Consider the following 13,624-nt stretch of genomic DNA (forward strand, 5'->3'; position numbering starts at 1 on the left):
CTCCCAAGGCAGCCATTTTGTGGAACACGTTTTGAGGGCTCCCCGTGGGCTTCTATACAGTACTCTGAGAGGACTGCCACCCTAAGCTGACCAGGCCTCACCAACCCCAGGGTTTGGTGAACCAGGGAACTGATGCAGGTAAGGGAGGGGAGGGGTGTTCAGGCTTGGAGAGGCCCTGGGTTTGGGTCCTTGGGAAGAAGGTCTCCTACCCAGCAGCCCAATATCTCTATAATTCCCTAATGAGGGGTCCCAGGTGGGGCAGGCCTAGACCAAGCCTAGAGTGATCCAGATTGGGATGGGGGAGAGAGTAGTCTGAGTCTCCTCAGACTCAGAGGCAGGGAGGACAGTTGGCGGGGCCAGGAAGGCTAAGGATGCTCCTCTGCCTTATGGCTCTGGGTCAAAATCCCCTTGTTAGGATCTGTTCAGACTCCCAAGTTCACTGTCAGGAGACAGAGCGGGAGGGTCACTTTGGGAGAAGCAAGGAGCCGCGCCCAGTGGCCCATCCTGGGCTTGGTCCTGGCCCTTGGAGCCTCCCCGCTGGCCCTTCTGGCCTTACCCACATCTGGAGGGCATATTCTCCCCACCCCCGGAACTCCAGTCTTCTGCCTTCATATTTTGCTTCACAAATGGCCCAACATTTTGAAAGAAGCACCTCCTCCCTCCTTCATTCCTTCTGACTCTGTGGAAAGAAAGAGATTGTGCCCCTCCTCCTAGCACCAGCCTTACCCTCAGCTTGTTCTCCTTCCGGTTGACTATGACGGCTGTGATCTGCTGGTCCATGAAGATCAGGATGGTCACCAGCAGGGCGGGCAGGATGCTTACCAGGTACACCCACCACGGGTTCTTCCCAAAGGGGGCCACGAACCAGCCTCGATCAGGCCGCGTGGGCTGAGCAGAGCAAAGGAGAAGGCCCTTTTCTCTCTCTCTTGTCCCGGTGCACTTGTTGTCTGGTCCGCTCTCCCAGACTTCCTGCTATTCCCACACCTGGGGTACTTTTCAAGTGCAATCTTATCCCTTAAAGACATTAGGCACCTGCAACTTTAAAGAGACCCCGGAGGCACAGACTTGGGAAGGGCGTGGTGTCTACAGAACAAAGGAGATGATTTGTTGCAGCTGCCATGGGCTTGTTTGGGAAACGGGGAGGTGCAGAGTCAGGGGGCATTGGTAGAGAGCTTGTGGTCACTAATTGCAAAAGATGTTAACAAGAAATGGAAATGAGGCCCAACAGCAAGAAAAAAGAAAATGATGGGCCCAGTGCCTGATGCTTTCTGTCTCTTCTCTGAGTCATCTGTCTGGGGAGGTTATAGAATTGTCTGTAAAACACCGAACATTAATTTAGACTTGCATATTAAGAATAAAGGATTATCTGTGCAGGAGCTGGGCTGAGGTTTATCGTTTGTTTACTTCAGAGAAAGAAGTACTTTAAATTTCAAGGCCAGCATGAGTTTTATGAGATGTTTAAGCTGAAATAATATTGCAAAGGTCAAGCCCTCAAAGGCAGGGAGGGTCAATTCTAGAACCTGTACCTCCCAGTCCAGTTTAGACGGGTGGAGCTCCTTGTGAGGGAGCAGGGCTCAAGCGGAGCTACAAGCAAATGGCACCAACTCTAGACTAATGGGAAATTCTGAAGCAGTGGTTCCCAAACTTAAGCAGGCCCCAGAATCTCCTGCAGGGCTTGTTAAATTCAAAGCCCTGAACCCCACCCCCAGACTTTCTGATTCCATGGGTTTCGAGTGGGGCTGATAATTTGCATTTCTAACAAGTTCCCAGATGAGGGCGAGATGCTAGTCTGGGGACCACACTTTGAGGATCACTGTTTTGTTTTTTTTTGTTTTTGGCCTCGCCACGTGGCTTGCGGGATCTCAGTTCCCCGACCAGGGAATGAACCATGGCAGTGAACGCCCAGAATCCTAACTACTAGGCCACCAGGGAACTCCCGAGGATCACTGTTTCAAAGGATCATTTTCAACAGATGGCCCAACTTGTAGACTGCTATGAGTGAGGGAATTGTAAACCTGTAAGTGGAAATCAAGGGGCTTCAGCTGGGCTGGAGAGTAGATTCCAGCACCTTCACCATCCTGTGGCTACACAGCAGGAGTTCATCGTGGATATATCCCCAAACCACTATCCCAAAGGACCGCCCCTAGCAGGCCGTGTGGGAAGGGTGGAGCATACAGAGAACCCATGTGGTCACTTGGCTGAGCACATAAAAATTTGATCAGCATAGAGGGGAAAGGATCTGCAGCTGGTGGGCAGGCGGAGAGAATGCACAGAGCAGGGGCCCTGGGCAAACCTTGATGACGCTGGGCACGAGCAGCTTGGGGGTTGCCAGGCCAAAACAGGCATCAATTCCACAGAACAGCAGGATGGAGAAAATGATGGAAAAGTCAGCTACTAGGGCCCGAACCTGCAGAAAAGAGATAAGCAAGTCAGAGAAGCTCTTGCCTGCTCCAGGCAGACCCCGTCCTCCAGTAGCGAAGAGGAGAGCTGCTGAGAGCTTGAGCTCCAGAGTCAGAAGACCCATCTTCAGCTATCTCAGAGAGTGCCAGTCACTCTCTAAGTTGGATGAACCTGGTGACACTCCCACCCATCACTTTTCATTTCCAATACTTGGTTTTCCAAGACCTTTGTGTTTTTACCAAACTGATGGCTGTGAAATGGTATGATCTCATTCTTCTCTGCAACACTAAATTCCAGGTGGCAACATGGCACTTTGTAAGTATTAATTTGAGGGGAAAAAAAGGTGGTGATAAAAGAATATGACACTAACATGAATTTTATTTCATCCTTCAGGCAATAGATATTCTCAGATGCAGTCACTGCTCTGGAATTTTTATATAAAAGGCAACTTAGGGAAATGATCTGGTTGGAAGTTGGAAGGAAGGGAGGGAATTTCTCTTGAGGATGCATTCGTGTTGCAAGTACACTATTTTTTGCTCAGTTTGTATTTTGTAAATCTTCCCCAAAATCTTTTATTTAGTCTTTACAAAATATTGGCAAAAATTCAATTATTCATATCAAAGATATTTTTCATCATCATCATTATTATTATTGGTAGTAATAGTAGTAGAAAATTTATTTAAGATGGCTTTAGAAGAGTGCTCATGGGGTTTCTGTTAGAAGAGCATTGCTAAAAATCTTCCCAGTGCCCCTCCTCATTTCATAACTGTTGCTCACATATGCAAGTGCTGTTTTGATTAATAAATGCTTTTATTCTAGCCCCAAAACAGTTAGAAAATGAAGTTAAAATAGCAGTTAGCATTTACAATAGGTAAAAACAAAAAAAAAATCAAGTATCTAGGAATAAATCTAATAAAAAATGTGCAAGACCTCAAGATCAAAACCTACAAAATATTATGGAGAGAAAAAAAAAAGACTTAATAGGGACTTCCCTGGTGGCACAGTGGTTAAGAACTCGCCTGCCAACGCAGGGGACACGGGTTTGAGCCCTGGTTCAGGAAGATCCCACATGGCCGTGGAGCAACTAAGCCCGTGCGCCACAATTACTACTGAGCCTGAGCTCTAGAACCCACGAGCCACGACTACTGAGCCCGTGCACCACAAATACTGAAGTCCGCGCACCTAGAGCCCATGTTCCGCAACAAGAGAAGCCACCGCAATGAGAAGGCCTCGCACCGCAACAAAGAGTAGCCCCCGCTCGCCACAACTAGAGAAAGCCGTGTGCAGCAACGGGGACGCAACGCAGCCAAAGATAAATAAATAAAATAAATAAATAAAAGACCTTAATAAATGGCAAGGTATACCATATTCAAGGATTAGAAGACTCAGAATTTGAGAGGTGTAAATTCTCCCCAAATTGACATTTAGAGTCAATATAATTCTATCAAAATTCCAATAAGTTTTTATTTTGGTGAAATTTAAGATTCTAAAATTTATGTGGAAATACAAAGGGCCAAGGCATTATTGAAAACGAAGGACAAAGAGGGAAAGTTTGGTCTGTAAGATATACAGACTTATTATCAGTTTTAGAAATGAAGACTGTGATATTGGCATACAAATAAATCAGTGAAACAGAATAAAGAACCTTGAAACAGATCCCATCACATGTGAACATTTGATATATGGCAAGGGAAGCACTGCAGAGTAGTGGGAAAAGGATGGTCTTTTTTTAAAAAAAAGTGCTGGCAGAGAGATCAGCTCAGTGCTTTGTGACGACCTAGACGGTAGGATAGGGAGGGTGGGTGGGAGGCTCAAGAGGGAGGGGATATATGTATGCATATAGCTGATTCACTTTGTTGTACAGCAGAAACTAACACAACATTGTAAAGCAATTATACTCCAATAAAGATGTAAAAAAAAAAGTATAAACATAATGTACACATGAAACTTATATAATGTTATAAACCAATGTTACCTAAGTAAATAAAATTTCCTCTTTAGTTTGTAAAAATAAAATAAAATTTAAAAGTGCTGGAACAATTGGCTATCTAAATAAAAAACAAACACTCTCTCACATTATATGTCAAAAGCAATTCTGGTAGATTATAGATTTAACATGAAAGGAAAAACAATGAAGCTTTTAGAAGATACCATAGGAGAATATCTTCTATCCAATATTTTCCTTGAGGAAAAATTGGATATATTTGATTACAGTGAAGCTAAGAATTTCTATTAATCAAAAGATACCATTAAGAAAGTAAAAAGGCCAGTCATAGAGCAGAAGATATTTGCAACACATATGATCACAAAAATGTTTCTATCCAGAATATATAAAGAGTTGCAAATTGTAAAGAAAAAGACAGACAACCCAGTTGAAAATGTGCAAGAGATTTAAACAGGCTCTTACAAGAAGAAAGTCAATGGTCATCTAGAGTCTGTTATACAGAGTGAAGTAAGTCAGAAAGAGAAAAACAAATACCGTATGCTAACACATATATATGGAATATATAAAAAAAAAAAGAAATGGTCATGAAGAACCTAGGGGCAGGACAGGAATAAAGATGCAGACCTACTAGAGAATGGACTTGAGGACACGAGGAGTGGGAAGGGTAAGCTGGGACAAAGTGAGAGAGTGGCATGGACATATATACACTACCAAATGTAAAATCGATAGCTAATGGGAAGCAGCCGCATAGCACAGGGAGATCAGCTCAGTGCTTTGTGACCACCTAGAGGGGTGGGATAGGGAAGGTGGGAGGGAGGGAGACGCAAGAGAGAAGAGATATGGGGATATATGTATATGTATAGCTGATTCACTTTGTTATAAAGCAGAAACTAACACACCATTGTAAAGCATTTATACTCCAATAAAGACCTTAAAAAAAAAATAACAGTGACTTCTTTGTAAGTCACTTCTTTTAAAATTACAACTCCGTATAAAAAAAAAAAAGAAAGTCAATGGTCATAGGTCCATTAAACACATAAGATTTTCAACTTCATTAGTCATTGGGGAAATAAAAGGAAAAAACCCACAATATACTACTAGGCTAAAGATAAAAGTCTGACAATATCAAGTGTTGTCATGGGGCTTGACAACAAGGGAACCCAGTTCTCTCTGATCCAAAGTCTGTGCTCTCAACTTGAAAAAACCTCAGTGAGCAAGTGCTGATGTGGTGTCCATTCCATCAGATGGACCAGAACCCTCTCAGGGACTCAGTGGTGGCTTCCATGTGAACTGTCTGACTGTAGGGTGAAGTTACCTTGGTAGGGAAATAGCGGCTGAATTTGAACTTCTTCAGGGTCAGGGTCATGGAGTATGTCCCGAAGAAAAGGATGAAGGACATGAGTGCCAAGTCTGGGATGAACTGGCAGGAATTCCCAAGTAGGCGCCCACCATAGTTCAAACACTCCTTTTTGCTCAGCAGGGACCAGTCCAACGCTGTGAGGTTAAGGGGGTTGTACTTGGAGACCAAGATAGGAGAGAAACAGTCAGGGCCTTCCTGGGAGGTCAGCTGTTTCCTCCCCACTGCAGTTTCCAGGCAGCCCGCGCACCCCTCCCACCCTCCAAGGGGCCCCAGCCCTCCTGCCCCATGATAGTGCCCAGCAACAGAGTGATGGTCCTGGGGACAGGCTGTTTCAAGGAATGACAAGCAGGAGGTTCCCTGGGAAGGTTAGGAGCTGACATGTGCTTCTTCATTGTGTTCTAGGTTGTACTGCTTTGTGAGTGAGGAGGAAAAGTGCAGGACTGGCTCCCATCTCAGTCAATCAACCATGGGTCCTGTCCACAACTCCTTCCTGGAGTGTCTCACATTTATCCTCCCCTTTCCTTCTTCTATGCACACACTTTTTGTGTGCATAGAAGAAGGAAAGGGGCTCACACCCCACCCTTGTCAGACCTCTCTTGGGTTAATCACTTCAGTCACTTGACCTTTGGTGTCCCAGATGCCTAAAATCCAGGGCACACAAAACAATTATATATATATATATATATATATATATATATATAAAATACACATTCCTATATATATTCTTATTTATGTTCCTAAGTATGTATATGTACATATATTCATATATCTATATTCACACATGTATATTAATATATATGTTTCTAAGTGTAATAGAAGGAGAGTAATGTATAATAAAATTTAATTTATATTTTGAAAAATAAATGTGCAAATATTCAGGAACCTACATAATGAAGTAAACAGATGTTTGCAACTAGCCATAATGTATGTTTGTATTAAGAGAAGTGTGGTAGTTTGATATAATAACGGTCCCCAATGGATCATGGCTCCCTGTGTCCACACTCCTTTGCGATGTGACATCAACGGTCCTCCCATCAAAAGGCGATTCCCCTTTGAATCTGAGCTGGCCCTGGGCCTGCTTAGATCAATAGACCAATAGAATGGGGATCAACAGACCAACACAATGGGAATGTTCCCCGCAATGTAGCCATGCCTCTACTGCCCCACTGGTCTGGCCCAACATCTCTGTCTTGGCTTATTTCTCCCGATTTCCCTGTGTGATGCCCCACCCTCACTCTGTCTCAGCAGGACTGGTCCACCCACTGTCCTCAGGACAGATTTTGTGCTTTTCCTCTTGTGCCCTTCTGTCTATGCTGGTCCCTAGGCTTGGAATGTGCTGTTCTCTATGGAACCAACTTTCCCAACCTTCAAGACCAGATCACATTCTACTTTCTCTATGAGGCTTTCTTCTCTAGTTTGCAGAGTACATCCTGCCTCCACTGCTGGAAGGATGCATTTGACCTATATTGGACGCATGGCACGCTCTACTTGTGCTGCCCGTTACTTTTTCAGGTTAATCTCCACATGCATATTACAAGCAGGTTGGAGGGCAAGGACCACATTTGTTTCTTAGATGTTTTTCGAACCATCATATCACCCGCACACAGCACCTTACGCATAGTAAGTATTCATACATAGGCACTGACTGATTCCATTTTTCCTCCCTCAAAATCAGATACTTGAGAAAATCTTTTGTTAAATTGCCTTTGAGCAGTCAGCTGCCTGTGCAGGGGTAACTTAAGGGGCAAGCTTAGGGACACTGAAAGTCCAAAAGTCTCCTCCCAGCACCGACCAGGTGCTACCCTTCACCTGGTTTTCTACTTCCCACCGTTAGTACCACTTAGGCTAGGTGTCTTCTCCTGACGGCCACTGCTCCTCATTATTGGGAAAGGCAGACCAGACCTGGGGCCCTCGGAGACACATGAGTGCAAAGGACAGATCAGATTCAGAGAGGGGGGAGCATTAATAAGCTTTCTGGGGCTGGAGGGTAGCATTGTTGGTTAGGAACTGGGAGTCCTCGGTAGAAAGGCAAGGAAGAAGGTAGAAAGATGGGTGGGAAAGTTTACAGCCTTGCACAGCCCTACTTACCATTCCTCACCTCAACCCCACCCCCACCCCTGTCGTGTGTGTGTGTGTGTGTGTGTGTGTGTGTGTGTGTGTGGGTGGGTGTGTGTGGGGGGGGGTGGGAGGGAGGGGGGAGGTTTATGCACAAGGATTTAATAAAATGAGACAAAATGGGATTTTGACAGTATATACTTAAAATAAAAATATTCATTTTCACAGCTCTGCGGGTGACCCTGGTGTGGGTGTGCAGCAGGGTTAATCTCTGCAAGTCTGGTCTAAGTTTCCCAAATCTTCTCATTCTCCCCACAAACATAAGCCCTTGAATGTCTGACATGAACAAAGGACTTACCAGAGAAGTGTTGGTGTTTGGTGGCGACGTGGCTGAAGCATTGAACGCGGTTGTATTCGCTGTGGATGAGCACAGGGCATGGGGAAGGGTCAGCAACTGCTGGGTGGGGATCCTGCACCCCACCCCAGGCCCCACTCTTGCCCATTTCCTTCCAGTTCCTTAGAGACAAGGACCGGCTTTCATTGTGAGGGCAGCTGTACCCTTCACTCTCCTCACTTTGCTCAGGGAGGGCAGGGGTTCTGGGAGGGAGCCTGGGCCACAGCTCCGACAGTCTAGCTGGGCCAGGTTAGGACAGCTCCTGTCTGACATGGAAAGGCTGGCTTTAAAAACTGCTGCCAAGACAAAATGCTAACACAAGTGGGTAAATAATGTGCCTTGTGAATCCCTACCACCCACTTGACCAATGTCTGTGCTCTTAGACTTGACATTTTCAAAGAACTTACTCTTTGCCACGCACTGTGCCAAACCCTTACATACATCATCTTGCTAAGTTCCTAAATCCCCAAGAAATCTCCACATTTTAAAGATGAGGTAACTGAGGCCCAGAGAGGTTAAGTAACCTGCCCATTGCCCAAGGTCACGCAACTCACACTTGGAGGAGCCGTTATCCATCCCAGGCAGGCTGGCCCAGAGCCTACACACCTCCCAGCTCTATACGACGAGCTTCCTTCCCTGCCCTGCTCCCCTCCACATACACTTCCTTTCTCTCCTGCCCTGTCCATATGTGTTTTTTGTTTTTGTTTTTTTTCAGGTCAGCTGGGCCTGTAAGAACTTGTTGGGTATCTTCCCTAATCTGCCCGTTAAATGCTAGCTGAGGAAAATTAAACCTGGGCCCAGGACCTGAAGGAGAATCAGGACCCCAGAGGTGCTGCTCTCAGCTGTTCAATCTGCATCCCTTGTCCACAGTCCCCTGCCTCAGCCTCAGTGTCCCTAAGTGGAGCAGAGGAGGGGTCCTTTCAGGGGCCATGAGACGAGTTGAGAGGAACTGTAATCCCCTCCTTGAGGGATTCAGCCATTTATTAAAAAGGCAGCTTTGGAGGTCACCCTCTCTCTTGTTCCTGCACTACATGCGTAGAGGAGAAGGGCCAGGTCACCCTCTCTCTTGCTCCTGCCCTGCATGCATAGAGGAGAAGGGCCAAGTCCTCCTCGCCTTCATCCTCCAAGTGAGGACTGACTAAGCAATTCCTCTGCAGCTGATTTAAGGAGGGAGGGAGGAGGCTCAGCCAGTTTGCTGGCAATAATCTAAATGCATCGCAAACCCCATTTAGCTCCTGTTAGGAACCCAGAGGGAATAAGAGGTTATTCCTGAAGCTTCCTTCAACCTCTAACAAACTGTCATGGGGTGGATGGGATCACAGGGCCCTTCTATGTTGCCTACTTCTGGGGCAGTTGGGGCTGGGCGTGGCTAAGGAATTCAGTCTTGACCTAGGGCAGAATATTCTGAGAAGTTCTACAAACGCAGAGTTTTGTTACAATTATTCTGAAGGACGCTTCACTTAAGAGAAATCAGGGACATCTGCTGCCTTTCCTCACACTACTGACCAAAAGAACATGATGCACAGTTAACAATGGAGCAGGGAAGGCGAGCAGGAAGGCTGACTCAGGGGTCCCCTCGCAAATGCTACAGAACTCCCAGCTAACACTCGAGCCTGGTGAGTGTAGATGCACTTCCATTGCCCAAGGTTGTCAGATCAGACATTCTTTTGAAGTCTTCTGCTTAGGCTTTGCCATTCTTTTATATCGAGAACTTTGTGAGGTTTATCTGAAAGCCACTTTGAGATGAAGAAGGAAGAACTATAACATGGAAAATCCTAGAAAGGGTCCAAGTATCAAATATTTTTAAATTCTACTGTTTACAAAGTGGTACTCACTTGGGATTGAAAGCAGCCAAGTCAGTGTGTGCAGCATCCATAAATAGAATACAAATCAGTTACAATGGAAACAAGATTAGATTAAAAAGCGTGCCCCGAAACAAGCTCTTATGATAAAGAGTGACAAAGAGTGATAGTGTGCCACAGTCAAACTGGGTTTTGCAGTAACACTAGGATTATGTAACAGTTAGTAAACGAGTGGCCCATGGACTGGGAAAGAAACCCTCCTAGTTAGCTCTCCCCTCCCCAGTCTCCTAAATATCTAGAATTTTCCCTTTCATGTTGTCCTAATCAAAACTAACTAACTAACTTGTCCTGTTTCCAGTTCCTTTACTCTCCATGAAGAAACTGAAAACCTAATCTCACTATGGCTAGTTGCTAATAATGACTCAGTTTAATAGAGCAGTAGTTCTCAAACTTAAGCATACATGAGAATCACCCAGAAGGCTTGTTAATATACAGCTGGCTCTATCCCAGAGTTTCTGATTCAGCAGGTCTGGGGTGGGGCCTGAGAATTTGCATTTCTAACAAGTTCCCAGATAGTGCTGATGCTGCTTCCAGGGACCAACTTTGAGAATCATGGCAATAGCATGACCCAAAAGAATGAGGTGACATTAGGCACCTGGGTAAGGCCAGAGGGGACACTATTTGGTGGTAGGTGGATTCTATTATAGTTCTCAAATCCTACCTTATGTGCCCTGTTCCTAGGGAACCCCTATGTTTGGTTCCTCCTGTGGACAGATGATTGCCAGAATGGCCAAAGTTCCACATATGACCCTAGAATTTGGACCATTTCTGAAAGAAATTAAGGATGTGTACTTCCAAAAGCCATGTTTGTGGGAACATTTGTGTTCAGTGCAATGGATCTGTAGTCCAGAGGGTGTGAGCAGAAAACAAAAGTGCCTTGATGGGGCTTAGTCCACAGAGATGGGATTTGCTCTAGAGTGTGATGACAAGAGCCTGCAGGTAGGATCTCCTCACTCCCCTGAGCAAGCAACATGCCCTGGCTCAGGACAACAGACAGTTTCACCTACTGCTGGGTTTTAATGAAATAACTCAAAATTAATTATAGAAAAGAAAAGAAGAGAAAAAAATTTTCTCGACATCTTTACAAATTCAAAGCAGTGACAGAGGGTGAGAGGGTACAACCAAAACTATATTCCCTGATGTCAGAACAACTTTATCTTTACAAGGCCTAGTCTAAAGTAGAGTGCACAATAATTGTGCAACAAATATTTTTGGTTGACTTATCAATATTTTTTATCAGTTGTATGCATTAAGGTGCTGAACAACATGGTAACTATTTATGTGAAATGCCAACTGAATCTGAGTATAGATATGAAAACCTCACAAGCGTTCCATGAGACTGGAAGGGCCAGCATTGATATCCCCTAGGGAAACTGACATTTGGTGTGACCTTGGGTGTCTCTGGACCTCAGTTTTCTCTGTGAGTCCAGCCTGGTGGTGCTAAGAGGTATGTGGATGGCTCTCTAGCCTCTGCTCTATAGCATCCTGGGCACTCTGAGCACGTCCCACTGAAAGCTCTTAGGGGCATGATTCTGACTGCGAAAGAGGCCAGTGGTTCAGCTATGGAAAGTCCTAACTTTACAGATGACACTTTTTTGGTCAGAAAGGGACTTCACAGGAATGAGCTGACCAGTTGGTTGATTCAGCCTCCCACCCAGCACAGGGATCCTTTTTACGATACCTTTGGCAGATGGATATCCAGATAGTGTCCAAGGAGCTTGCTACCACCCGAGGGGGCCAATACCTCTCAGGGTGGTGGCTTCCACCACTGTTAAGATATACCTTGAATTCAGCCAGTGTTTGGCTCCTGGAGCTTTTGTTCTTCAGCCCTCATTCTGCATCTTATAGTTACACAGGGTGAATCTGGCCCCTCTGTGACATGACAGTCTTTCTCTAATACCTCTCTAAAAGCCTGGATAACCCCAGGTTCTCTAACCATTCTTTAATGACATAGTTGCCAGGTCCTCCTCCACCCTGACTAGTCCTCCACCCTGGACATGTCCCCATCTGTAGGGATGTTCATCCCTCTGGTGTGAACACACTGGCAGTGATGTGTCAGGGAGAACTCATGGTGTCATGTGCTCATGGAGCTGGGAGGGACTTTAGGCTCCATCAGGTCTACCTCTGGCCTAGAGCAGGAACCCCTGAGTAGCATTTCTGACTGGTGTGGCCTCCACATTACTCCACACTGAGGCCAAGCATGCCTTCTTCCCTTCCTGGGGTATCACTATCACTGCTCCCTCCTGACTATGACCCTGGGCTCTGGTATTGTGATCCTCATTAGACCTCCTGTCCCCTTGATTTCCTTCCAAAAACTGGTTTAAGACCCTGTATTTGCTCCTTTGGGACAGAAAGTCCTTGGCTGAACAGCCCCTCCCAAGCAGGCTCATGCTCCTGCATTTGAGTAGACAACGGGGTGGAGGTGGGGAGGCAGAGGGGGAGTGGGTGTTAGAGGGGAGTGGGGAGTGGGTGGGGGCCTAGGGCACCTCTGGGGTTACCGGTCACCTGTGTCGGGGGCGACACACTCGCATTTGTAGATGGTGATAGAGTCAGGCTTAAAGTTCATGTTGATGGGGTAGTACTTGAAGGCACCAATCATCTTCTTTATGGCATCATAGATGAAGATGAAACTGATGAGGGTGGAGAAGCCCTCCTCAGTGAAGCGGGTGATATACTTGATGATAAAGCTGGCATCTGTGGCCACCAGGATAAGGCACTGGACAGCTGAGTGTAGGCCAATCCAGAGGCGGAACTCCATGTAGTCCAGGCCATTGCCTCTGGAAAGCAGAGGGAATCGAAGGGCCTCCAGCCCAAGGCTCTTGGCTGTGCTCGGCTCCCCAGACCCACCCTGGGCGCCTCATCTGCCCCTCCTGTGGCACAGATGCCCTCCTAGGAAGTACAAGAGGACTGGGGATGAGGACAGTTCCCGGGTGGGGTTGTCTGGTCTTTGAGAATTCCGGGAAAGGCTCCCATGGGGTGGCAGAAAGGTGCTCACACACTTCGGTTCTTACACATTTGGTAAAAAACACCAGAGTGAATGAAAAACAGGGAATTTCAGAATGACACAGCTGGAGCAGACCTTAGAAATGGGCTCATGTTGTAGGTGAGGCAACTGAGGCCAGAGCTGCGTGAGTCAGGGTATAGCCTTCTGACCTCTAGCTTGAAACTTTTTATACACTGCATTGACTTTCAAGTCATAATTGCTCATGAGCAGAGCAGTGTGAATTCTCTCCTCTTGTCTTGCCTGGATTTCTCCCCCCTGGGCTGTGCTAATATGCACTAAGGTGGCTTAAAGGCAGATATCGGAGGGAGTCAGGAGGGACCACCTGGCAGTGCTTCCTACAGGTAAAGACGGCTTTGGTACCTTCTCACCCCACCTCCCCCTTGGGGCTCTTCCCCTACCCCAACCTTGGCATACTGTCCCAAGTGTGAAAGCAGGCACTGGGGGCCACCAAGGGCACCTACTTGCTGAAGTCGAAGAGGAGCTTCTCGAAGATGAGGATGGGCCCTGTGCTGCTGAGGATGATGAGAGGCTGTCCCGAGAAGAGGCAGAACAAGGAGCCAGCCATGGCAGTGCCCAGGAAACTCTCCATCACTCCCTGGGGGCA

General features: G+C 46.3%; 1 protein-coding gene across 1 annotated transcript in view; it reads right to left on the reverse strand.

Moving 5' to 3' along the window:
• The window catches only part of SLC4A5 (solute carrier family 4 member 5), a 94,095-nt gene that overhangs the window by 18,536 nt on the left and 61,935 nt on the right, over window positions 1-13,624 (reverse strand). Inside the window, exons 13-18 of the mRNA XM_061211429.1 lie at window positions 13,482-13,615; window positions 12,522-12,793; window positions 8,119-8,177; window positions 5,661-5,861; window positions 2,294-2,407; window positions 727-888 (exon numbers count right to left, since the gene is read on the reverse strand). Of these exons, the coding sequence (XP_061067412.1) occupies window positions 727-888; window positions 2,294-2,407; window positions 5,661-5,861; window positions 8,119-8,177; window positions 12,522-12,793; window positions 13,482-13,615 (942 nt within the window). The remainder of the gene's footprint in view (window positions 1-726; window positions 889-2,293; window positions 2,408-5,660; window positions 5,862-8,118; window positions 8,178-12,521; window positions 12,794-13,481; window positions 13,616-13,624) is intronic.

The sequence above is a fragment of the Eubalaena glacialis genome, chromosome 14, assembly GCF_028564815.1.
Source record: "Eubalaena glacialis isolate mEubGla1 chromosome 14, mEubGla1.1.hap2.+ XY, whole genome shotgun sequence".
Classification (NCBI taxonomy): domain Eukaryota; kingdom Metazoa; phylum Chordata; class Mammalia; order Artiodactyla; family Balaenidae; genus Eubalaena; species Eubalaena glacialis.